This window comes from Pteropus alecto, unplaced genomic scaffold (genome assembly GCF_000325575.1).
Source record: "Pteropus alecto unplaced genomic scaffold, ASM32557v1 scaffold146, whole genome shotgun sequence".
In the NCBI taxonomy this organism is placed as follows: Eukaryota; Metazoa; Chordata; class Mammalia; order Chiroptera; family Pteropodidae; genus Pteropus; species Pteropus alecto.
The window spans coordinates 17,015,084-17,041,898 of record NW_006442107.1 but is presented as its reverse complement, the minus strand read 5'-3'; the positions used below and the strand labels follow the sequence as shown (position 1 = coordinate 17,041,898).

General features: G+C 31.2%; 1 protein-coding gene across 3 annotated transcripts in view; it reads right to left on the bottom strand.

Annotated features, from left to right (window-relative positions):
* The window catches only part of TRAPPC8 (trafficking protein particle complex 8), an 80,894-nt gene that overhangs the window by 34,479 nt on the left and 19,600 nt on the right, over positions 1-26,815 (bottom strand). For 2 of the 3 annotated variants that reach the window (XM_006920001.3, XM_006919999.3), the window contains exons 5-16: positions 25,426-25,579; positions 23,281-23,374; positions 22,406-22,665; positions 21,939-22,054; positions 21,101-21,251; positions 17,507-17,607; positions 14,354-14,459; positions 8,260-8,391; positions 4,038-4,262; positions 2,973-3,081; positions 1,316-1,510; positions 764-894 (exon numbers count right to left, since the gene is read on the bottom strand). In XM_006920001.3, coding sequence (XP_006920063.1) covers positions 764-894; positions 1,316-1,510; positions 2,973-3,081; positions 4,038-4,262; positions 8,260-8,391; positions 14,354-14,459; positions 17,507-17,607; positions 21,101-21,251; positions 21,939-22,054; positions 22,406-22,665; positions 23,281-23,374; positions 25,426-25,579 — 1,774 coding nt within the window. The remainder of the gene's footprint in view (positions 1-763; positions 895-1,315; positions 1,511-2,972; positions 3,082-4,037; positions 4,263-8,259; positions 8,392-14,353; positions 14,460-17,506; positions 17,608-21,100; positions 21,252-21,938; positions 22,055-22,405; positions 22,666-23,280; positions 23,375-25,425; positions 25,580-26,815) is intronic. The other variant, XM_006920000.3, reaches the window with a different exon arrangement.

Here is a 26,815-nt window from a genome sequence, read left to right as displayed (position 1 = left end):
AGTATGAACAGAAAATTAACAAACAGAGATACAAATATAGGAACTTCAACTTCACTAGAAATCAATGAGATAAAAAATAAAATAGTAAGATGGTACTTTTTTAAACTATCAAATCAAAGATTTTTTAATAAATAAGAATGCCGAATGTCGCAAAGATGAGATACCTGACCCCATGTGTTACTGGTGAGAAGCTCGCTGGTATGATCTTTTGAGAAACCAATAAAGTATTAAAATATTTAGCCCTAGGAATCTTTTCTACAGAAATAATCAGGATAAAAAACTATGCACCCAAATATTCACCAATGAATATGACAGTAAACAAATGAAAACTTCCATAACTACCAATGAGACAAAACAGCTTATAAATCATCCATATGATAGAATATTATGCAAAACAAAATATTAAGATATTTTAATAACCAAAATACGCATTTAAATCAACAAAGAATGGAAAAAACACCATATACAATATAAGACAATCCCATATATGAGCAAAAAATACAAAGGGAAATGACTGGAAATACAGCAAAGTGCTAAAGTGGTTATTTCTAAATACTGAGAAGATAGTTTTACTTTTATTCCTTATATTCTTCTGTATTCTCAATTTTCAACAATAAGCATATAACATAGTTTTTATAACTAGGGAACATAGCTTAAGAAAGAGTAAGTATAGCTCACTGAACAGAGAAGTTGAAATATTATTATAGCAACTGTTAGGCTATTACGAAAACATGCTTATTACAAATACCTTTTAATAACTTACTAGTTCTTTAACTTCTTCATTATCCTTTCCACTGAAATCTTTAGGTTGAAACTTCCAGAGCAATGACAAATCAGTCAACAAAAGTGGAACCTTCAAAGGGTTTCTAAAAGCCACTTCCACTGTTATTGGTTCTATAAAAAAAATGCCTAAATGAATAACGTCAATAAACCCCTATACTACACCCTATGCTTCAATTTTATGAACAGACCTTGCTTTCATAGCTCTGAATTTCTGCCTAGACTCTCCTTAACCAACTTGTAAATATCCATTTAGTCAAGATTCAGTTTCAAAACTACCTTCTCTAGAAGATTTCCCCAATTTCTCTGTACTAAGAATGGCTGGCATTCTCTGTTCCGATTACCAACTGCATATTGCATCTATCTGTATTAGAGCCACCACTGCTTGGTTCTATAAATGCAGCTCATTAAATTATGAGTTCTTAATTTATTTTTGTACCCCAAGCTTCCAGTGATTTTTGGCATGCAGAAAATTATCTTGAATCTGCTGTAAGTAAAATAAACAAAAAAATGTATAAAAATTCAAGTATATCACCTTCTACCACTGCAAGAGGAAATCTCGAGTTATCTGAATAACTGTTCAAACAGTATTGTGTGGGATGGAAATTGGATGGAATTACTCCTTTGTTAACCAAGGCCACAACTTCTTCCTCAAGTTCTTCCCACTGCTGAGACGATTCAAAATCATATTCTTGATCAAGACTTATATGAGTAGCTGCTTGCTTTTCACCTAAAGAGGGGAGGGGGGGCGTAAAATTAAATGCACATGTTCTTTAATACTGACCCTCAAATGAAACGTATTTTAAATAAAAGTCTAAGTCATCCAAAGAATTATACACGCTCAACACTTACCTATTTCCAATTATCTGAGAGAAAAATATCCTCTTATTAACTTTAGCCTAACTGGAACTTTGCTTATAATACTCATCGTCTTTTCCTCCTGACGCTGAAAGGATACATTTTCCCTAGTCTTCCACAAATAATTGTATAGGAAATACTTCAAACATATGAATAAAGTATGGAGAATAATGCTTTATTGTATATCAAATTTTAACAAAAGTCAACTTTTGTCATATAATCCCAAATATTTTCTATAAAATAAATATTATAGATAGAATTGATGTCTTCATCTGTGGAATCCTCCCTGATTCTTCATCTCTTACTTCCCGGAGCTACTCCAACATTGAAGTATAGCATTCTTATCCTTTTTTTTTTTTTAACTTTACCATATGTGAGTGTATATATAAACAATGCATAGAATTGCTCTGTATGTTTGAAATACATAAATGAAATTATATCTGATCTATCATTCTATAACTTTTTTCACTCAACGTTATATGGTGGGTATTTTCCATGTTGAAACATGTAGAATTAGTTCACTTATGTCCTATAGCATGACTCCATTATATTAATATACCAAAATCTGTCAATACATACTCTGCTATTATTTCATATTTTGCTATTAAAAACAATGCTGATATAAAAATCCTGATAAATACTTTTTAAATAAAATACTAAATTAGATCTCAAGAAGAAACATATTAAGCTCAAATATAAAAATACTTATAATTACATAGTTTACTTTAACATGCATCAAGAGCCTTAACAGATTTATATTTTTGGCCCAGTACTGCCATTCTAAGGCTCAATCCCTGAGGAAAAGTCCTATATTTTAAAAAGCCTTATAACAAGAACAGCAGAATACTGGTAATTGCTCTCTACTTGTGTGTATTTATTTGAAAACTTCAATAATAAAAAGTTAAGAAAACAAGTTTTACACACAAAGATGTCTATTACAACATGATTTTATATAAGCAAAAAGATGGAAATAGTCTATATAACAAGCAAACGTTAAAATACTTTATATGCATGTACTGAAAGGAATATCTTAAAGCCATTAAAAATATTTATAAAGATTATATAATAATACGAGCATTCTTTATATTATATGAGAAAAGCCATTACAATTACAGCTAGTTTGCTGCTATTGTTTTTTAAGACTGAAAGGTAAAATACTGAAGTTGTGGTTAACTTCAGGTGGTAGGAAGACAGGCGATATGGTACAGAATTATTTATTTTCAAATATTCTTTAACAAGTACACATAATTTTTTAGATTGAGAAAGAAAACTAACTTAAAAAAAAAAGTCACTAGGTAACAAGACCAAAAAAAAAAAAAAAAAACTTTACTAACCATCTGCAGGTCGTCTGTCGTGGCCAAAGAAAACCCGTGTGGCTGAACTGTTAATATATGGTAACGGAAGCTGAGGTAATGGACCATCTGGTGATAACTGACTTACATTCTAGAAGAAATACAAAAGAAAAAAAAGAATTAGAGAAAACTCCATTTTCTTCATATTTGCTTCCTCATTTTTTAATACATAAGGTATTAAAAACATGTTAAGCAAAAATATTAAGATAAAGAAATATTAGTTTTATTTAACGCATCAGTCATAAAATTTACAACTAGGAAGAACTTTAGATATCACTTATTCTGGCCCACAAGAATATTCCTAAGGTTATTTAGTTAGTTAGCTTTCTTTGGACGTTAAACTTCCAAACATGATTTTGGTGTGCATTTTACTTCCTGTGACTCATTACAGCATCCTATCTACCAAAATTCTAACCCTGTAATTTCAAATTAATCAAGTATAAAAGGGTAATTATTTTCTGCATGGCATAAATACAATCTTCACTATTCATAGGCCTTGACAAAAAAAATTACAACTTCCAATTTTCCCATAAAACAATGCTTTATATTTCCTATCCATCTGTCTCAGGGAAATATTTTTCCTTCCTTTAATTTTTCTGGGTTACACTATAATAATTTGCCACAGATCTATACCTCATCTTTCGAACATACTTTTCCAAAGAATGGTAAGAGGACATAATCTATTGTAAAATCAATTATGACTCAAAAAAAAAAACACACACACACACACACAAGCAAACAAACCAACACAGTGAATAGGCCAGAAAGCCTGTGGCATCTTTCTTTCTTTTTTTTTAAGATTCCAAGAACAGCTACAAATCAAATCTTTACCGGAACAGTTAAAATCTCTTTTAAATAACTGTGGAAGGGAAACGCAACTCAGCTCTCTGACCAAAAAGCCTAGCCTGCCACACTTTATTATGACAGATAATTATATATATTCTACTAAAACCATTTTATTAGACTCCTACTAGATAGCACTGAATATGCCTTTTGTTGAAAATGACTTAAATATGTCATCGTTTACTCTTGAAAATAAGTATTCACCTTGTAAACATAAAGATATTCTCTAAGGAAGGACCCTTGTTGAGCTGCAGATTGTTTACTTTCATTGATTAAAATATGCCTAAAAGCTGACACAGCATTGTCCAGTTGCCTAAGAGTATAGGACTGGCGCCCAATAGTGAAGTTAATGTGATCTTCTGCGAGAGACCAGCCTTTTCCTTTATAAACTTGCATGGCTTGACAATAGCAGCGTAAAGCATGTTTTTTCTGTAAGAAAATAAACAAAACAAAGTATTACTATCCAAATTTCTCTTAGACGAAAAAACTAAATACACACACAATCAAGTAACTGGTAACTGGTTCTTCCAAGACTGGAATGATAAGGAAAATGAAATTGACACTTAGGAATACCTCTCTGCAATTATTACTAAAACCAAGAAATCCTGAAGCAGGCAAGCAGCTGCTTTGTCCAACAGCAGGAAGTCTAAAATGTCAGGAATAATAATTACTTCATGAAAAGCCATCTGGGAATTTCCAAAGCAGTAGTAGCATATGGAGTTGTAGATTAGTTAGAGGCTTGGTTTTTAGCCTGTAAGTGAGGGCTACCTTATGAAGTCTCAATTTTGTTATGGTCATCTCTCTTTCTACACCACTGCATTGGGCAGAATGGAAATATCCTGTGTGCGCTAAAACTGCATGTGTGAGTATATGGTGTATTCATGTATATATATATTTATATACCAATGTGCATTTTTAAACTAGTGGTTTGTTTGTTTGGTAGTGATAGTTTGGTTTTTCTTTTGCCAACTGCTGCATCCTGCCACACTCATGAGTAGATATTTCATGCTAATCACATTATCACTGCTACCCAGTGAACTCAACTTCCACCCTAAAAATGGGATTTGATGCCAACAAGGAGGCCTTTCTCCACTAAACCTTTTGCTTTAGAATGTTCTCTTATACCCATTCCCCTCCCCAGGGTAGAGTACAAATTTTGTACCATGTATAGACAGAATTGTGTTTTTTTAATAAAAGAAACATTTTCTTGATAAAGAGAAAATGAAAGTAAATCAAAATCATGTGCCCCTTGACAACACACCATAAGCAGAACACAGTCTCTCTTTTATGATATTCCTACACAGATACCCAATTTGAATCTCATCATGAGAAAACATCACAGAATCCTACACTGAGCAACACTCTACAAAATAATTGGCCTGTAATCTTCAAACGTCAAAGGATCTTTCTGAACAGGATCTTTCTGCTATGAGGACATTTATGGGGCAACTATCAAAACCCAAATGGGGTCTGAGGATTAGATAGTAGTACTGTCTTGGAACTAAGTTCTTGATTTTGATTGTTGTATTATTGGTTATACAGGAGAAAAGTTCTTGTTTCTACGAGATAGGAAAAATGTCTTAATGTAGTTGGGGGTAATAAGGCACCAGGTAGACAACTTAATTCTCAAATAGCTCAGGTAAACAAAAGTTCCTGAACTGTATTTGTAACTTTTCTTTAAGTTTGAGACTGTTTCAAAATAATTTTTAAGTGATGTTTCTTGAAAAAAACAACACTAATCTCCATTTTGCATTTAGTAAAGGAAGACAGATACTGAGTCTTAAAATCTGAGAGATACAGAAAAATAATTGAATATGTCTAAGTGTTCAGTTCAAGTGCATTTTTAAGGATTTTGTGGAAAGCATCTAATGAGATTTAAAAAGTAACAAAATTTAAAGTCTACCTTTTAAAATAAGAAAGACTGTCCAGGACATTCTGAACACAAACACATACACCCTTCCTAGTACTTTCTTAAATTTTATTTTTACTGATTTTAATCTTTATAATACCAGTTCTACTTTTTAAATGCCTTTTACTTGCTGATATTCTTAATGAAAAAATAATTAAACTATAAAAAATTTCGGGGGACAAGATAAGCAATTTAGCATGAACTCTCAGAGAGGACTGAGAGAAATGGCATTACTCTGTCGTCCTCACTCATGCTAGCCAACATACACACCTGTTTATAATGGAAATGTCATGAAAATCTGGTGCTCCTAAGAAACAACTTGGCCTCAAGTGTGTGTGCTCTATGTACCCTGTCTTCCAAGGAAGATACTGTTCTTGACCAATTTTAGTAACACATATATTTGCTTTTCCAGTAGATCTGCATTCCAAGTCATACTTTCAGGTTTCTACACATTGTCCGAGAATGGAACTTTCTGGGTTTGGGGTATATAAAAGAGTGGTCACGAAATAGCAAAACCAACTAACTACGTTGGAATTATTAACTCCATGCATAACTACAATTAGAAATGATTACTAGGCCAGATAACAAATGTATCTCATCCTACCACAAGTGTAGCCTTTTTTTTTTTTTACAAGTGTAGCATTTTTAATTTTCTGTGCATTTGCTAGAAGCAATATGCCCTGTAATTTCAGAAGGTAAATACAAAAGCAGCTGTTTCCAGTTCCAATGACATCATCATTCTCACAAATGAAACCATTCGCAAAAGATGTAGAAAAAGGATGACTTTTTTAAAATAAGTGATAAGAGACCATTCTTAATGGGGTATATAATTTTCCTTCTAAGCAAAGGAAACTATATGTTTAATATGTTTTGTAAATTTTGGAATAGAACACTTTATGCAAAGATAAACAATGGAATAACATATCTCAGATGCACTTGTATTTACTATGGAAGAAAGGCCATTAAAAATGACAGTTACGGTTTTTAATTATTTTGCACTTTCGAGCCTGAGAACTTCTAATTCATGGAGTGTATCAATTATTATAATAAAACATTTAATTTTATAACCATTTTTAGTTTTATATTTAACATATTGCTAGTTCACGTATTTTCTAACTTGCCAGTTACTAAAAATATAGGGAGGAACTCAATCTTCAAATGTTGATTCTTAAAAATCATGGTATTTTCACAAGAAGTTGAGAGTAATTTTTAAAATTTTTTTCAATTACAGTTGACATTCAATATTATATTAGTTTCAGATGTGCAGCATAGTCATTAGACATTTATATAATTTACAAAGTAATACTCCTGATAAGTCTAGTACCCACCTGATACCATACATAGTTATTACAATATTACTGGCTATATTCCCTATGCTGTACTTTAAATCCCCATGTCTATTCTGTAACTGTCAAGTTGTACTTCTTAATCCCTTCACTTTTTTCACACAGCCCCCCAACCTCTGTCCCATCTGGCAACCATCAGTTTATTCTCTGTATTTATGAGTCTGTTTCTGTTTTGCTTGTTTGTTTATTTTGTTTTTTGGATTCCATAGTCAAGTGAAATCACATGAAATTCGTCTTTCTCTGACTTATTTCATGAAATCTTACCATTTGTAATACCATGGATGGACCTACAAGGTATTATGCTGAGAATAATTTTTGAACACCTTCATTTCTTTGTACCTTTAAAGTAACATACAATTAAAACCACTGGCATGTTTTGGTTAACACAAACTTTGAAAAATTTAAGTAAGTTCATAAAAATTCATAGTAACACATAAAAAAAAATCCTCATATTCCCCTACTAGATAGAAAGCTCCTTAAGAGACAAGAGCATGTTGATTTTATGGGTATATGCTCAGCAACCCGTAGATTCCCTGAAATAGAGAGATGATTACTGAATCCACACTTCTATCTATTTATAACAAACCACCATCTCACTACCGTTATCAGTCTATGCCTCCAGCAAAGCTCCGTCCAACTAATGCTTAAAGGGACAACTGGGGATGGAGATGTCTCTCTAAATTAATAAAGTCCCTCCAACTCAACTGCTTCCAGGGACAAGAGACAGAAGATTTCTACTCATTTAATATTTAGTAAATGCCATTACAAAGTACTCTGAGAAACAAGAGAAGACCAGAGCCGAGGTAGGGAGAGTTCAATCCTTGTTAAGAATATTTGGCCCTTCATATATATGGTTTGGTTTAACATTACAAAAATTGAGACAAAATTCCAAATTTTATTTCAAAAAAAAATTTTTTTTTAATGAGGCTCAGAGAAGTTTACCAAAGTTAAGTAGTGAACAAAAGATCAAGACTTAAACCCAGATTTATCTAAATCCAAATTCATATCCTTACCAATATAACACATTACCTTGAAACAAAACTTCTATCCATTTTTAAGATTAATATTAAATCATAAAAAATTAACAAACAACAAATTAGAATTTATAAAATAAATTCTAATAAAAATTAAAATAAATAAATAATTTTCTTTTTAAAGAAAATGAACTCACCTGCCCTGCTTTACTAAAGCGATGGCCTGCCAGGATCATATGAAACGCGTATTTTCTAACCATGGGACTCTTCATGTTTATGAAGCAATGTGCCGCCTGTTCCAAAAGAAGTGCACTTCGAAGATCAGAATCCTATTGAATGTTTAAAAGAAAAGATTAGTTTCACAAAGTTAAAAGTAAAAAGATAATTGGTGAAACAAATTAATTTTCTTAAAATAATATATAGCATATTCGATGTTTAACTTAAAAGTATCTGAGGGCAGAGATCAAGGGGTAATCTAATCTTGATGATTCTTCCAATAAGTACACATTTTTAAAAAATCCTTCAAAAACTTCTCCACCATGAAATACTTTTTTTTGCTTTTCATAAAGCTAAATGTCTAGTTATTATATGCACCACGTAAAAAGTCTCTGGAGAAATGTAATCCTTTTTCAAATGGCAAAAAAGTATATAAACTGGGAATTTAATACACGTATACTAATTAAAGGTAAACCGGAAAACAGAGCAAAGAAAAAAATAGATTCACATCAATCAAATTTCTTCTGGAAATTAGATGTCCATATTTCCATCCATCCAAGAGCATATTTCTATCCATCGAAGAAAAAAGGAAAAACAGAATGTGTGTAGATTAAGGAATAATCTAATCTACTACTTTATCCTCTATCAATTTTTACTGTATTAAAAATGAATTCTCAATTTTTGCTATAATTCAAGAAGGCCAAAATATGTTTTATTAACAAGTTCAGAAGGCTTCCCCTTCAAAGATTATCACCTGCTCTTAGTACATTAGTAAATGGTACAACTTGAATTAGTTTCCACTTCAACTGAATCTTACAATAGTGTCTATGAAAAATACATAATGCATTCATATCCTCACCTATTAGGACAACTTTTTCAACTGAAAGAGTCATCATTACTTTAAAAATAACTGAGAAAGTACTGAAGGTTGCTGATCAAGTATCAACAACATTTTCATCAAACTTTCTCTAGGTTTTCAGCTATTCTCAAGCTGAACTTACCATGCCCTTCCATGTGTTCTGCTGCCATTATTTTCCCCAAGGAAAGTTGAAAACAGAAAACATTGACTTTAAATGCAATAATTTCAACAAATTATAATTACAGCAAAAAGTGTTCATAGATCATTATAACTATCTCTTTAACAATCATAAAATTATATTAGAGCTGAAACAAACCTGAGGAAACACTCTAAAACCATTCAGTAAATGGTAGATATCTGTTTCAACCCCCTCAAAAACTAAATAATCAGATAATTTTTCTAGTAAATAAAATCCAAAAGCTAGTAAGTGCAAAAATCAGGAATATACAATTAACAAGCAGTTCTTAACCAAGGATTTGCATCAGAATAGAATTATTTCTCTAAAAGAAGCTAGAGAGCTTATTTCTGATTTAGGAATACACTTTCTTTTTAAAAAAATTAACAGACTCTTTTTTTCTTAAAGAATAAATGTTTGAAGGAAAAAAGTGAACATCTTTCCCATCCCATCCCTCATCAGATTTGACAGGGGTAACTATTATTACTCACTTGGTGTTAGTGTGTCATTTCTCTCATATATCATATATAGGCTTATATGTTAAACACATAGGTTGTTAAAACTACACATACTTTTTTATGCATAAGTGGTATTATACAGAGTATTCTTTATCTAACTTTTTAAATTTAATATCATAGACATCTTTCCAAGACATCTACATCTCTCATTTCTTTTGAAGCTATATTGTATTCCATTATATAAATGTACTATATTTTACTAAGTGTCCGACTGATTGATTTAACATTGCTTCGCATTTCAGTAACTACAAAAAATGCTTTGACAAACATCTTTCTAAAAACATTTGAGTAATTATACAAACATTTTTATTAGACAAATTTCTGGAAGTAGAACTGAGTTAATGAAAGCTATGCACATACTTCAAATTCTAAGATAGCCAAACTGCTACAAAAAAAAGTAGGATCAATATATATTCTCATCAACATAGTGTATATTTTCCACTCTACTTAGTGAAAAGTCATTTTTTAAATGTTTACCCCTTTAATAAAATAAAGACAACACTTTGTTTCTCATCATATATTTCTTTAATAGTAAGGCTGTTAATCTTTTCATACATTTAAAGGTCTTTGTACTTTTTCTCTGAATTGCCTGTTTATACTCTTTTGTGAATGGATTTTTGTGATTATCTGCTTTCTAAGAGCCCTTTGTACACTTAATATCAGGCCTTTGTCATACATTTGCAAATAGTATTTCCCAGTTTTGACATGAAAGGGTCCATTCTTTAGTAGTCAAACATACTACCTTTGCCTTTATGGTTTCAAGATACTGCATCAAGCTAAGAAATGATGTTATTCCTAGATTTTTTTAAATGCTCTCCTGTACTTTCTTCCAGTTTTTTTTGGGGGGTGGGGGGTATTTTTCGCAATATAACTCAATTCAGCTGTAATGATATTATCATGTAATGAATAGGAAAGGAATCCAAACTGCTAGTTAGATGTCACAATACCATTCACTGAATAACATAATACTCCCACTAAATGACACCTAATCATATGTAGTATTTAAATTCTCATTTATTCCATTATTGTCTATTCTTATCAATGTAAACAGTTTTAATCTCTATAGCCTTATAATACATTTTAATATACGGAACAGGTAATTTTCTCTAATTATTTCTTCTATTTTGTTATTTTATTTAGGCTTCTCAATAGTTTCGCATTTTCTTTAACTCCTATAAATTTTTAAGTTTATCCTAGCATGCCCATGCGCGCGCGCGCGCGCACACACACACACACACACACAGCATAAATACATATATATATATGTATTTAATTGCCAATGACACTTCATGAAATTGTAAGACTTGGATGGGCAGCCACCCTGGACATTCTGATCAAGATAAGAAATATGCCCTACATATCTTTGATGGTATGTAAATGATTCTAATATACAATCTAGTTAAGAACCAGCACAGTAAATCCTCAACATTCTCAAATTTAACACTCAAGGGCTGACCAATTCAGAAGACCTGGAAGTCCATGGCATATATTAATTTAGCTGAAGCAAAATTTATTCTTGCATACAGTAAAGCTGTCAATTTGCAGAAAGAATCAATTTGCAGATCTGAATACCCTACATTTTTATCTCACTGCAGTTTTGTTCTTTGTTAGTCCCTGTCTCTTATAGTCACATCTAAAGTAGGAAAAAACATTGTTTTGCAACAAAAAAATAGCCCCGAAAAGAATAACTGCCATCAGGGTTGATGGAAGAAAAATGAAAGAATTTCACAGTGATAGTTTTATCTAGAAAGCAGAGACTCAGAATGAGGTGAAGAATAAAATTTTATTTTACTGGCAGTTCATATCTCTGATATGAACATATATACACATATACAGGTAGATGCCATAAGGAACTAAGAAAATAACATGTGATACCACTTTAACAGGAACTCTAGCCTATTAACTTTGCCCACAACCAAGAGAAAATTTTAACAAAAGCGTAAAATATGAGGATAAATATAGAGAGAAAAAACAGTCTAAGCTAAGGCTTCAATAAACCCTTCCATAAAAACACAATTGATAAAGGCACCAGCTGCACAAACTTAACTGAATCAAATCTCAAGGATGGCTCTAAGATTTTTTTCTTTGCATAACTGTAAGGTTAACAGAAAAGATGCTATAAAGCTGATCAATTTACCACAGGAACAGTCCGTCCTAAGCTGGAGAAACTTTTCAAAATTGTTATTACTATCCCTGAGAAGCAGATTTATTGTACTAAAATGCAGTAACAAAGAAAAAGGGCTATAAGCACAGACTAAACATTCAACACAGAAACACAAACACAAGTAGAGGAAAAGCATCATGTCTTAAGCACCAAATTCAGATATACTATCCTACATGCTGGTGAATGTGGCATGTTTTATCATTTATCATGGTTTGCTCTTCCATGCTGAGAATGCCAGGGCATAATAAAATAAGTATAAGATTCACTTGCCCATAAATTTGCAGTCCAGAAAATAAAGTCAAAGCACAACTCTTTTCACTCAAGCCTCACAGCTGTCTTTTGCTATAATGGTATCAGCAAAAATCTAAGAAATACAATTCATGAATATCAAGAGTGTGTAACTCAGTTCACTATCCATATACGATAAGTGCAAATTAGTCCAAATTTAACATAAATATATATAGTATACCTAGCAGTCTTTATTTTCAAGTTAGCTCAAAGAAATATCTGAAAGATATAGCAGAAAGGCCACTGAGAATCACAATTTCTGGGGAAACATATCACCGCTTCCCTCCACACATCACCCCAAAGCAGTAAATGACAAGGATAAATTTCCTAGACTTTCATGACAAAATAAAATATCCAGGTTTGAAAAAGGTGAAAACAAAGAGTTGGAAAGGAAAAGAGAACAATGACAAAATAACAAGGTTACAATACAGATAGAAGAATTTGCTCTAAAGAAATTTTATTCACGCTCTAGGCCATGAATTCCTTTAACATTCACTGATAAACCCTAGGTAGAAAAACAGAGCAACATATTCAAACTCAAGTTAAGATTATTTATTATAATGCAGAACATCAACACACTCAAGAGCCTATATTCAGCTCTACCAAATAGTTTATGTCCGGCAACTGTTCGTATTGGTAAGTGTTCATGCAATATCAATTATTAAACATTTTTAATATCATCTCTTAACCTCATTAGTTGTATCTTACAGAAATCTTTTTAGAATATTTAATGGTTCAGTGCAAGAAACATTTGTAAATCATATACCATGTGCCAAGCCCAGTGTTAGGCACTAGGGATAAAAATATAAAAGGCAACACAGTCCCCTAACCTTGAAAGCTAACAGCTTAAATATAACTTCCAATATAATATAATAAGTCAGGTCTTAAAGCATTATATGAGAGGGCAGGACAGAGACACTTAGGAAAACCTGTCGTATTGCTAACAACTATCTGAAGAATATGAACGATACCAAGACTAGTGAATTAGATGAAGAAAAAGGGCCTCACACAGTCCAGGAAAAGGACATTAAGCACATGAACCAAAACAGTAGGAAGAGGGATTAAAGAAAAAGAGAGAGACAAGTATAATATTTGGAGATATAAAGAGAAAACATGTTTAAGACATAAACCACCCGGACCAACACCCCGCCAAATTATGTTACTGACAAGAAAATATAGGAGCATCTAAAGCAATTTCTGCCTGGAGCAAATAAGGAGCTAGCTAATTGTGACATAATTTAAGATCATAATCTATAAGGTAAGAAAGTTTATGAATCTAGTTACTGAAATGTCAACTTAAAGGTGCACTGGAAACACCCAAGTAGGTAAGTCTAAAAGGCAGTTGGCTATACAAATCTAAAGCTCAAAGAGTCAGAGCTGGACACAGATTTGAGAAAATCATGTAAACAGATCACCCAAAAAACATGTAGAGTAAAAAGTCCAAGGACTAAACCTGTAGTGTACATTAACATTTAAAGGGCAAAACAAAGGTGTTTGATTTTATTCTTTTGTTCTTAAGCATTCATCCAAAAAAATGTATCTTTAACCATACTTATAAAAGAATTACTACCATTCTTTCGAAGCCTGGAGTCAAAGCAACTTAATGAGTCATAAACCTTAAACAGCAACTATAAATGGATTCCTTTTTCTCCCTTCGAAATAATCATAATATCTATATTATAATAATTAAGATGATTTTTTTTTAAGTTCATACTAGTGAAATAAGATTTAAAAATCCTGAGTGATTACTCTTTTTAAGCATCAATTTTCTATTAGGAATGATGCACGCTCATGTTACTTTAAATATTGTTATGCATAGGTCAGAAGCTAATTCATAGAAGATGTACAATACATGTTTATGGTTAATAATAATGTGGACTTAAACTCTAAGTAAAATCAGTTTATAAAATATTGCATTTAAAATTAATTCAATAACTAAAGTAGTCATGTTATAAATTCCCAAAGAAAGATTCCCCTTGAATTCTATGTTTTGCACACCCTCTCAAGAAAAAAGAAACACTTTTTAAAAATTATGAAATAATAGTGATTAAATACTACACAGTTTCAGTACCTCACTGGTCAACCGTATTAGGAGAGCTGCAGCCTCTGAATATTTGCTTTGGCTTTTTAAGATTTCAGCACTAAGCAATACACATCTTTCAGCCAATACCATATTCCTTTAAAAAAAAAAAAAAAGATGAAAAATGTAATTAGCACCACAATAATATCTTAATACATCATAGTTCAATAAAAGTTTCCAAGTCTAATTTCTGAGAAAAAAGAAATCTATGTCCTTGTTTTCTACTTACCAAAAAGGTTAAAAAAAAAACCCTAAAAATTCTCATTACCCATCAAAACTTTTTAACATATTATTTTGTAGTAAGGATACAATGCAAAATCACATTTTCTGTATGCAAAATGCTAGAACCTAACGAGTATCTCTGAACCAGCAGCTATTTAAATAAAACTCTGAATAGAAAAGAATATAAACATTTTACTTGTATTTCTTTCTCCTTCCTCATTGCAAACTCTGGTTATCTGTGTTTCATTCCACTGGCTATTTTTAGGAATATTTAAGCATTTTCTTTCTTGTATTACCATTGAGAAGTTCCAATTAGAGAGAGCATGGGACCAATGTTACCTAATTCCTAAGTAAAAATTCTTTGCGAGAACACAATAGGTTGATTTTTCTTGGGGGATTGCTACCATCAGTAATCTAATACTTATTTTTATTCATTCTTAAAAATAAGAAAATTAAATGAAAACAATCTCTTACTGTAAAATTATAAGAGTGAACCCTTTTGTTGGGAAACAGCAGCAACATTTTTCTTTTTGCTTTCTAACTCTTTTATCAAACTGCCACTTGACCTTAAAATTACAACCAAAAAATACTAACTTGAAGGTAATTCTAAACAGAGATATTTTTAAGTTACAATTTACCACTTTTAAAAATTACAAAAAGAATTACAGATCTGCCACATACTTCCTATAAAATCATGGTTTTTCTTAGAGGGTTAGTATTTATGAATATCTAAGAATGATTTAATGAAGATAAAAGACTAACTCCTACTCAAACATGCACAAATATGCTCAGTCCTTAAAGAGTTTCCTTAAGTAAACTATAAATTTCCTTAAATCTTAACACCATTGTTTTATTTATTTATGTTTGATTCTTCACCTATTACCCCAGGTGGTCAGTAATTAAGGCACAAACCTACCAAGTCCAGGACTTTATTAATTTGTTGTTAATTTAAGCAACATTTTAAAAAATCATCTGTGTCAGCCAATGGAAATGCTGAGGACCCAAATATTTCTATGAAAATCCCTATCTAAAAGATGAAACTGATATAAAAAGTTAATAAACAGGTTATGATTGATTTTTATTATGATCTGGGGAGACAAAGGAGGGAAGAGATAGTTTCATAAAAGAAAAGAAATTTAAGAAAATATTTTAAAGATAAATAGAATCTCATCAGTAAAAAAGTGGAGCTTGGCATTCGAAGAAGAGGGCATTTGCAAAAGTAATATTGTATTTTCTATATTTTAAGAAAATTTATTTACATTTTAATATTTCTGAGACACGAGCTGCTTAAAATTGATATGTATAATTAATGTAGTATTTCTAATTATCCTAAAATATCCATTAAATTGATGATAAATCTTACCAATTATGGTAACTTAGAATGAAGATTATAAAGTAAAATGCATGACAGTTAAGTGTATTTAGAAAAAGCATATCCTCTGCTGTGGACAAAAGGACTACACTGAATTGCCAAGGCTTTTTTGGCTATCCAGGTTACTAGACATTATCCCTTTTTTTTTTTTTTTTTTTTTTCTTTTTTCCATTTTGGTCCCTCCAAAAGCTGTTTTTTTTTTTTTTTTTTTTGCATTATTCCATGTGCGTCTCTCCAAAAGCTCTGTGTTTCATGCAGACAAGAAAAATCTTGTCCAGAAAGAATGTTCCAACTTCTTAAAACTATTTTACTTCTCTGGCTTCCCTGATATCTCTCTCCTAGATCCTCTACCTTTTGAATCTCTCCTTTTCAGACTCTTCAATGGTTCCCCTTTCACAGGAGACTGTATCACCTGCCAGAATCTCCAAATATATTCTCAGATTACATAAGACATAATAGGTAGGATTTGATACAGGCTCTACCATTTACTAGCTGCATGCCCTTGGACAAGTTAAACTCTAAGTTTCAGTCTCCTCGTCTGTAAAATAAGAATAATAGTGCCCACCATTTCACAGGCTTAAGAGTAAATGAGCATGTAAATTACTTTGGCATATTGGCAAATGCTGAGCCCTCAATAAATGTTAATTATTATAATTAGTGTTGTGTTGGAAACATATCACTATGACTACTACTACTTATACTTAAACATTATAAAAGACAATTGCAACCCATCCTCCAACCTACCCATGATACATAGAAAAGTCAGATTAATATTTCTGAAAAATCACTTTTATTATGTCAAGGCTCTACTCAAATATTCAATAACTCCCCATTTACTGCTACATGACTCTTAACCACAGCTTAAAAACAATAATAATGAGAGTTAAGGCTCCCCACATTGATTAAGGCTCAAACCATCTTTCCAAACTGACCACCCAATGCATTTCACAATCACCCTAACCAAGCCAGGGTTCTATTATTCCCTTTCTTTAGTAATAATGCATCGAAACATTATTCCTGCCAATCACAATTTCTGAAATGTCTTCATGGCTCTCAAACCCCAAACACCTTTCTTTCAAGGCCTATTCCTCAAACATCCCATGAAACTTCCTCTGACTACTTCTGGATCATTCATAGTCTCATTACAGGTAATGAGTTCTAACTTCTATAGAGTTCCAATAGAACTCACTGTGTGTAAAAAAAAAGGTCTCATTTTCTTCCCTGGATGATTATTTAATTGTTTGTGTTATGCGCATTTAACAAGGAATGCTCAAAATAGCTAATACCTGGCTAAACAGTGGTTAAGGTCAGATGTTAACACAGTACAAATCACCCTCAATATAACATGTAACCTCAACATTACATATAACAAATTCCTAACCACAAATCCAAACAAAATAGGAAAGAATGTAATAAAACACGTGTTTTATTATTTGATTTAGGAGTTAAGGTCAATGTAAAAAAAAACAAAAACACATTTATATCCAATAACAATATAAATGCCAAATTTACCTCTAAGTGGATAAAACACAAATATTCTAGTCACCTACTTGCAGATATCCCTGTATGTCTGGATTGCTGTATCCATGTAATGTGCAGGGTATGGCCTAGGTGCTCCTGGCTGAAGAAAAGCTGATACTGCTGCCATTTCCTAAAGGAAAAGACATTATTTATACTATTTCAAAAGAGGAAATACTCTTGTAGTTTAGCATTCAGGAAGCCTAAAAATTGGAATAAAATTTGTTTTTAATACATGTACATGTATAAATTTCATAGCCTAATGCAGACTTGAAAAATATATTTATATGCTTTCAGTTTTTAAATTCTCTAGTCAAATTTCAAAGTCTGTCATTTAGTATTTAAATGAGCTTTTCAAGAAGACCTAGTAGTAAACACTCTGAGTTAGTATATATACAACTACCAAGCGAGCCAAGCTTAAGATTTCTGCTACTACTCCCTCCCTGTTCTTCTCTATTCCTCAGTAAGTAGAAAACAGATCAATGATAGGACCACAGAGAGAGACAAAATAAAATACATCTCTTTCCAACTGCTGGCATCAAAATATGAAAACAGAGCTCACAACAGCTTGCCCTATACGAGAATTTTCACATTCTCGTTTATATCCTGCATCCTACAGAAGGCACAAAAACCATTCCTCAGACCTATATTACTGTCAATTTTCTAGGTATTTTATTTCATTTTCAAAACTCATTCTATTGTCAGTATCTATGACTTTAGCTAATAATTCAAACAATATACAATGGTGCTAAAAGATTTAGAAATTAAATTATAAGTTTTGGCTTTCTTGGTAAAATGTCCTACTATGTTCACGCTTATGCTCTCATATAGACCAAGTTTTAATAAAAAATTAACTAGAAATAAATGGAATCTTCAGAAATTCAGAGGAAAAAACTTTTAGAATGAATAAATGTATTTCTCTGCAACATTTTTTTAAACAAATATATAGAAATAATTATCTAAAAACTAGGACATGATGAAAGCCTTTAACCTGACAGAATATGAGTTCCAAGACAATATGAACCATATTTGTTTCAGAATATCTCTGTATTCCCAGCAGCCAGCAGTGTCTGCTCCAAAATTTAATGAATAAACCTAATGGAAATATGTCATATCCATGTGATGAAATATTCTACAGCTCTGAAACATGTTTTCTTAACCAATTTATATTTTAACACACACAATGTACACACAGTTCTATATTGTTAAAAAATGTCAAATATATATTAAATATATTGTATACAATACTATATAAAAATACATTTACCATATATGAACTATATATTAACTTGTATATATAAATAAGTGTACTAAGAAAAAATCCTGTAGAAAAAATGTCCCAAATTCTAAGTTATTTTCCATTTTATTTCTATAAGAAATATTGTCAATATACATTTAAACAAAATTGACATCATTTTTACAAATACAGTAAAAACATTCAGAATGATCAACCCAAGTTACTGCACAATCTTCAATAATCAACCATTAAATCATTTCTTATATTCTCTAATAGTGGATTAATATATTTTATAAAGAAATATATTCATCAAGAAATGGCACAATCACCTCAACCATCACTTAGTTATGACAAATTAAACTATAAAAAATCTATATTTCCTCAAGAATTCCTATTATTGCTTTTTGCCATGATGTATACATTTGAACTTTCTAGTTACCATAACCAAATATTTCCTATAATCTTTATCTAAAAAAGGCAGGCAGTACAGTCTGTTCTACTACAACACATTATGACCTTATCGATTAGCTAATATGTTAATGGTAAATAGGGAGTAGTATCGTACAAATAAAATTTATATTCATACATAAACAATGTTTCTTAGGCAGCAGATCGAAAATAGCAAATACAAAATTATAACCTTCAACAGCAAAGGATAAAGCCTTGAGCTCAAGCTGTTGCTCAGGCAAAACTTTTTTCATCTGTATTTTAAGAAAATACAGATGAAAAATGCCTACACTTTGGTGCTCACGGGCTCTCTCTACAGAGAAGTATAGTGCCAGCCCTGCACAACTCTTGGCTCAAGGCAGGCTGAACTTCCTTCCATGCTCCAGAGTAGGAGTTCCTCCTCCCCATTCCTACTCTCAGCCAAGATTTACATATTGGTTTTGAGGGGTTTTTTATTCCCTAAGGTAACCTCTAGCCCTGATGGGGTGACCTCAGCCTAATTAGATTATATAGGTTACCTCCCAAGGTAGTGTGTGTGTGTGTGTGTGTGTGTGTGTCTCTCTCTCTCTCTCTATGCGCACGTGTACGTGCTGTGGTTACAAAGATACACAGGTTTTAAAAGGGCTGTTCCAACTCTACTTTTCTCTAAGCCCTATTATTTTTAGGGCAACTTTTACAGACTACAAAGATTTTCAAGTACATACATGTTATAGCAGATATGCCCTTATTTGCCAATGCTAAACTACTTTCTCATATAACTGCTACTAATATCGTCACCTAAATGGTTGAAATGTAGTATTTATCATACTATAGATGAAAATAAAATAGCTTAAGCACCATAAAAATCATTAAATTTTTCGCCATACTTTTATTATAAAATTTTACCTATATACAAACATTCACTTTGCAGGTATATTATGTAAAATTTAATAATTTTATATTTATACCTATGTTAGAAGGTATTATTGAAATAACACAAGGTATTGTGAGATCACATTAGCTTATACTAGATGACTATAATAAAAGACCAAAGAACATCTAGACAAGAACAAGTCATATAATTTTTCAAACACTTGAACAGCTATTTTAGCTTTACATTTTTAAGTTATCGGTTTTAGTTTTACACATACATAGGATTGAAAAAAATGCAAAATGAGGCAATTAAACAAGTGTCTACATAATTACCCAATGAAGTATTATTTAGAGTTCTTACACATTTTTGTTCTTCACACTTTTGTTTACAAGTTTACATATTTTTAAGAAGATTAAGGAGAAAATATCAGTGATAGTTTTACTCTTTTATTAAGCAGGGAAAGCAGATAATACATTTATTTATGACAACTTTTCAAAAATACTATAAGGTTATACTATAAGGTAACAAGTATAAAAAATTCTTTCTGAAACCCCTAGATTTATATATATTTATAAAAACTAGCAGCCAATGATTACTGACAGCTTATTGTGTACAAGGCAGTGTGCTAACCTTATACCTCATCTAATCCTATGCCATTAGGATTCACATGTTCGGACAAGAAAAGTGAGGCTTAGAGACATTCAATAATTTCCATTACAGTCTGTCTTACACCAAAGTACATGGTCTTAACCAGTATATAGTCCTACATCAGAAAAAAACATTTCAAGCAATTTAAAGACTTTTTTCAAGAAGTCTAACAGCATTTTCTAAAAAAAAAACTATACTTTGAATATAACTGAAATTAAGGTTAAGGTACTAATCAAAACTAAAAAATCACTCCTCATGTATTAATTACCATGTTTAAATGGACCATTTTGTGGAAAATCCATCAATTCAGAATAAATTATTTCAAAAATTATAAAGCATTGTATGCTCTTTATCCCTACATATTTTGTTTGCCATTTCATAAAGAGAAATCATTATTTATGATAGCAAAAATAAGAAATTATAATACTACAGAATACCAACCAAGGCACCAGCTGCATATAGCATTGCTTGATCATTAAGAAAATCCTTCTTTGCAGTATGATAGCAACTGTAAGCCAGATCATAATGCTGCACCAAAAAACATAAGTCAGCCATTTTCCTGATTTGAAGCTCTGGTGCTTCTGGTGGATATCTATAAATACAAAATAAGTTAAGAAAGTAATTTATAACTTATGACCCCTAAACCATTAAACATTATAAAAATGTGTTAACAGCTGCTCAACTGTCCAGAACATGAGAAAAACTAATCTTGTTTTATAAGAATTCTACCTCCAAGGAGAGAATGTCAAGTCTCAAAGATATCTGGAAACAGATGGTCATATCTACATTTATATAATTTATAGCTCTATAATGAGAACTTAACACAGGCAAGCACTTTCTCCATGGTCAAATTATGAAATAAATGGTTAATTCCACTTTTATATACAACCAGGAAAAAAATTAAAATCCAAAATGGGTTAATTTCATTTTCCCTTAAAACAGGATTTTATATTAAAAATTTTCTAAATATAGGCTATGCCTTAGAATCACAAGACCTCAATAATTCAATAAAGTTATAATGAATACCTACTTTAATTCCATTTCTTTACAAATAAGGAAACAGATCCACAGTAAAGTAACTTTTCCCAGTTATCTTAATTTTTAGATATCCAATTACTTAAAAGTTTTTTCGATTAATAAAATTTACCTTCATCACTGTTCTTATCTACCTGAGTTTTGACCAATATTAAACTCAGAAAGTGAAGAAACAGTCATTTTTTTGGAGGACACTAGTCAGAGTTAAAGACAGAAAAAACAAAAACAATAATATTTCACTCACAGTAATCCAGATGTATTTTTCAGCTCATTTATGCTCTTTTCTGGAACTTTACTGCCACTAAACCATTTTTTAGTTGCAGAAAATAGAGATCGACTCAAACCTTTTCTTGATATTAGCTAAGAGAAAAGATAAAATATATGGACGAATATGAGAATTTAATATTTTTATTTTACACACAGAAGAAAATATTATAAATAAGTAAAAAGCTTGAAGAGTGAGAAAATGTTCATTTTAACAACACTGATTTAAAGAAAATTGTCCAATGATGGCAAAATCCCTAGTGAAATGAATAAGATTTAACAGAATTCATTACTGACGGTAATGTTAGTAAATCCTGATATTGGTCTATCTATAAAAAAAAGAACTTCAAATACTTTAAATATTTTTAAACAACTTATACTACTATACTCTCAAGTTCACTACTTACTAAAATTTTAGAAATACTAATCCAAAAAATAAAATATTACCTGATCATTTAATTGCCGAATTGTTTTCTCTATATGTGGCAAAAGGCCCCGAAACGTGAACTCTTGTATAAACTGTCGAATTCTATCATGATCAGTAAGGGTTAAACATGCACCATGAATAATTCCAATATTTGCTTTCTTTGTTTCGTGTAATGATGAAGTAGATTTCACATGATCTGGGCCATCAATGCTGTTAGAAGTGTCACTGGATGGGTCCAATTGAAGTGGGTGAGCTCTAAAGTTATTTGGTAGGCCATCTACTGAAAAACAGATCTATCTTTTACTCTCGGAATGCAACAGAAAATTGTAATATTACTACCATATTGCTAAAGAAAAAAAAAAGGATGTTGGAATCATTTTTCTATATTTCTTAGAAGTCTAAGATACAGTAACATTAATCTTTTCCCCTTTAAATTACAGGACTTGGATTAATACTTGTTAAACATAACAGAAATTCTAAATTCATTTAAATAAATGAAGAAAAATATAATTTTTAAATAATATATAGAACTACTTTCAAATAGCACAACTAAGCAATAAAAAAATTACAACAAAAAAAGTTAAAGCTACCATCAAAACTAAAATTTAAAATACAAAAATAAGATTCTTAAAATCATGTGAATTTTAGAAATAGTTCATGCTGTACATATCTTCTGCTTTCTACAAAATTTTCTAAAATAAATCTGATATATAAAACAAATTTTAAATGTCAAAAAAACCTCAATTCAAAAAAATCTTCAGAATTGAAAAGCTAACTTGCCTATTATCCTTTTTTATAAAAATTTCCCCCATCTTTTATCTATAAAGATTAGCATGCTTTGACAACAGTGCATATTTTCAATCAAAAGAGAAACTTAGAGAAAGTATATCAAGACCTTTGACTTCGTTATCGAATCCATCCAATGAAAGCAAGTTACTGTCAAAATTCTTATTTGAAGTTATAGTACAAGGGCCATCTTCATATGATTCCTATCAAAACAAAATAAAAAGCATTAGCAGTTATAGTTAATCATGTTTGATACCACTAAATCCATTAATAACTACGATTGCTCTGCTAATTGTCTCATTTATTTGCTACCACAAGACTCTTTTCTTCCAATCCTCCAAATTCTTAACTTTTCTCATGTTATCTTTTCCTAGCACTCTAGTCTACACATACTATATTCTTAAATTCCCTGTCACATTCGATCTAGTATCCTAATTATTCTGAATTACAGTTATCTCTATCTCAGTTTACCTGTTTACATGTGGTAAGTATATGTCTATACGAATTCCTCTATATGTGTCTACATAAAGAATAATGACAAGAGAGTGAAACTACTAGAGTCAAGCCAGGGGTAAATAGTATGAAATCTCCTGGTCATGAACCTGGTGTTAACTAGGTTGAAGTGCATTCTGAATATATCAAAATATTTATTTTATACAAAGGTGCCGGTTCCTCAGTCAACAAAGAAAACAAACTAAAAATACCCAGACTACTCCAGGAGACCACTAAATATTAGGTATTATTGTGAGTGCCACACTTTGAGGGAAATATATAAACTAGAACTTAGGAAGAGGAAAGTGCTCTAGACAAGAAACAGTCTGAAACCACCATTCTGAAACTATCATTTAAAAAAGATTTTTAAAAACTGGGTATATTTAGCCTGAAACACATAAAATGGGACATAAGAGTCATCTCCCTATATTTTGAAAGTTATCTTAACAGAAAACTGATATGGTTCTTGTAGGATTGAGTACAAGCAAAAGGAGAAAATTTTGGTTGAACTTCAAACTGTTCAGACATGGGAAGGGTCACCTGAGAAGATAGTGTGTACTGTCACTAGATGACAGCATTCGTAGGTTTAAAGGAAATTAAAGCATTAGAACAAGGTTAGATTTTATAACCTTTAAACTATCCTCCAATTCTGGACTTCTAGAGTTCTAAGCTACAGAACTGCTGATATCTCTGGTTATCTGTTAAAAGTTCTCAAACTGAACAATCTGACTTATGTTGCCTTTCCCAACCTTAGATGCTTGGCTCTACTGAATATTTCGATACTGTTCCTATCCTGAGTGTGGCCCTGAAAAAACCATTTCAAAAAATACAGCCCCTTCACATTCAACTGGTTATTTTTTTCTCAATTTCCCAGCATTATCTTAAAGAAGGTCAGCAATCATCTCAATATTTAAGTGAGTAAAGTATCAGTATAGCACTATATCTGGATCAAAAATTACATATATAAGAAAAATAAGGCAAATAAACAGATGATTAAATCATAGTTATATCAGAAAAGTTACATAAAATTTAAAATTGATATTTTTTTAAAATCACATAAAAAGTATATAGTTTAATTATACAAAATATATTTTCCATTTACTTAAGAAATCCTGCTTCTAAACAAAAAACAGTCAACTCTTGATTATCTGAACTAATCATAGAAACTTGTCATTTGAGTACTACCAAGTGGCATATAAGTTTGATAGTGTGAAACCATACACCCACTTATGCTTCAGCCAACAGATAACAGTTAACATTAGTCTAGAACTCTAGGTTAAGAAAGGAGATTAGGAAAAACCAACACTTCCTGCAAATTCAGAAAAAAAGGAAATCAGAGTAAAGTTAGAGAAAAAAGCCCACCCACCTAAAAAGTATGAGCTCCAAAAGGTGGCCATAAGAACAGCATGTTGAAAATGAAGGAAGGCAACCCCAGAGCATGTGGATAATAAAGAACTGACTGTAAGCATTCATAATGAATTAAATGTACAAGTCAAAAATTCCATTCTCTACATGTCTAGACAATCAATTCTTAATGTATAATTCACTTTTCATTTTTTAAGAAAAAGATCAATTAACACAGATATTATATTCCGGAAATGAGTACACATAAGAGATTATTATTAGTTAAAAAGAATTTCTGAACCACTGATTCAAGAGCTCCCATGGTAAACCAAGACATAAAAAATTCTACAGTGATACCATTATGCCATAAAACTGAATTATAGCTTCTGTGATTTGCTTCATTGTTTTTTACATATACCTGGTTTTGAATACTATTTTTCTGGAGATACTGACTCCAAGGATCTGGTATCTGTTCATCTGATGCTCGATTAGATGTTCGAGAATTAATTTTAAGTAAATAGCAACCCTGAGTTCCATATTTCTGCTTCATTTCTTCATAAATGGATTCAGCTCTAAAATAAGGGGAAAAAAGTTTGTAGTAAATGGGTAGCACGTCTTAGGCAATAAAGGATATTAAAATATCAAAAAATGCAAAAATAATCTCCCAAGGCAGAGTAGAAAATTAGAAATAGAATATATTTAAAAATGAAAATTAAGACCATGATCTTAACTGAAAGTTAGCTAGCTAAGATATCATTATAAAGCAGAGTTACTTAAATTGTGTTTCATGGGAAAATTCTGCAAGCTAATCCTGCTCTCTTATTCAAAGAGAGAATTCTGGTGGTCAAACTAGTTTGAGGAATTACAGTAAACAAAGCCAAACAGTTTATTTGCAGTAAATCACTTCTCAGCCTTCCATGTGCTAATGTGTATTATGAATTTCCAAAGAACAGCTGCAAACTTATAGATCAGTAATTCTTTCAACTATGAGAACTAATTTTAGGAAATTCTGTTTTCTCTAAGACATTTACTGAAAAACATGCGCTAACACAGAAAAGTATAGCGCCAAAAAACTTACAAAACATCCTCTACTACCACAGTTTACCCTTCCCCTGGCTGTCTCCATAGGAACCCAGTACAGAGTAAGAAAAGAAGAAAGTAAACTCAATAAATAAGAGCAACCAAGGTATTTATTACGTAAAATCCATCCTTTTTTCTTGCAAAATTTATAGATATTCATGGATAGCTATATCTATGAGCTATATTTCAGATTAACAAAAAGTATTTTGATTTCTATATTTTAAGTTAACTAAACTTGATAGCTGGCGGGAGATAATGCAAATGATAAAACAGCCTAAGAAGCAAACAGTACACTCTGATGTAAAGTAAAATTTTGGTACTTAGAGCTAATCTAGTTTGAAAAGGTATTTTTAAAAAATCAATCAGCTATCTGGTGCAAATAAAACGCTGAAAAATCTCATATTCAAATGCAGATGCTAATACTATATAAATAACAATCTAAGCAAACAATTAAATCATATTACACACTATAAAATTAAGGCTAGATAAGTGATATAGTTATAAATTTGTATAAGTACAAATATATGTGTATGTATACACACTCAAGTACAATAAACTAAACTTCTGTACGCTTTACCAATGATACTGCTAAACATAAAAGCCACTGATCTAATATGTGAATTACTTCTTAAACATCTTAGTTACAATCATTCAATATGAAAGACATATACCATATTCAACTGATAGAAACTAATTTTAATAGTTAGTTCAAACTATTTCTATTTATA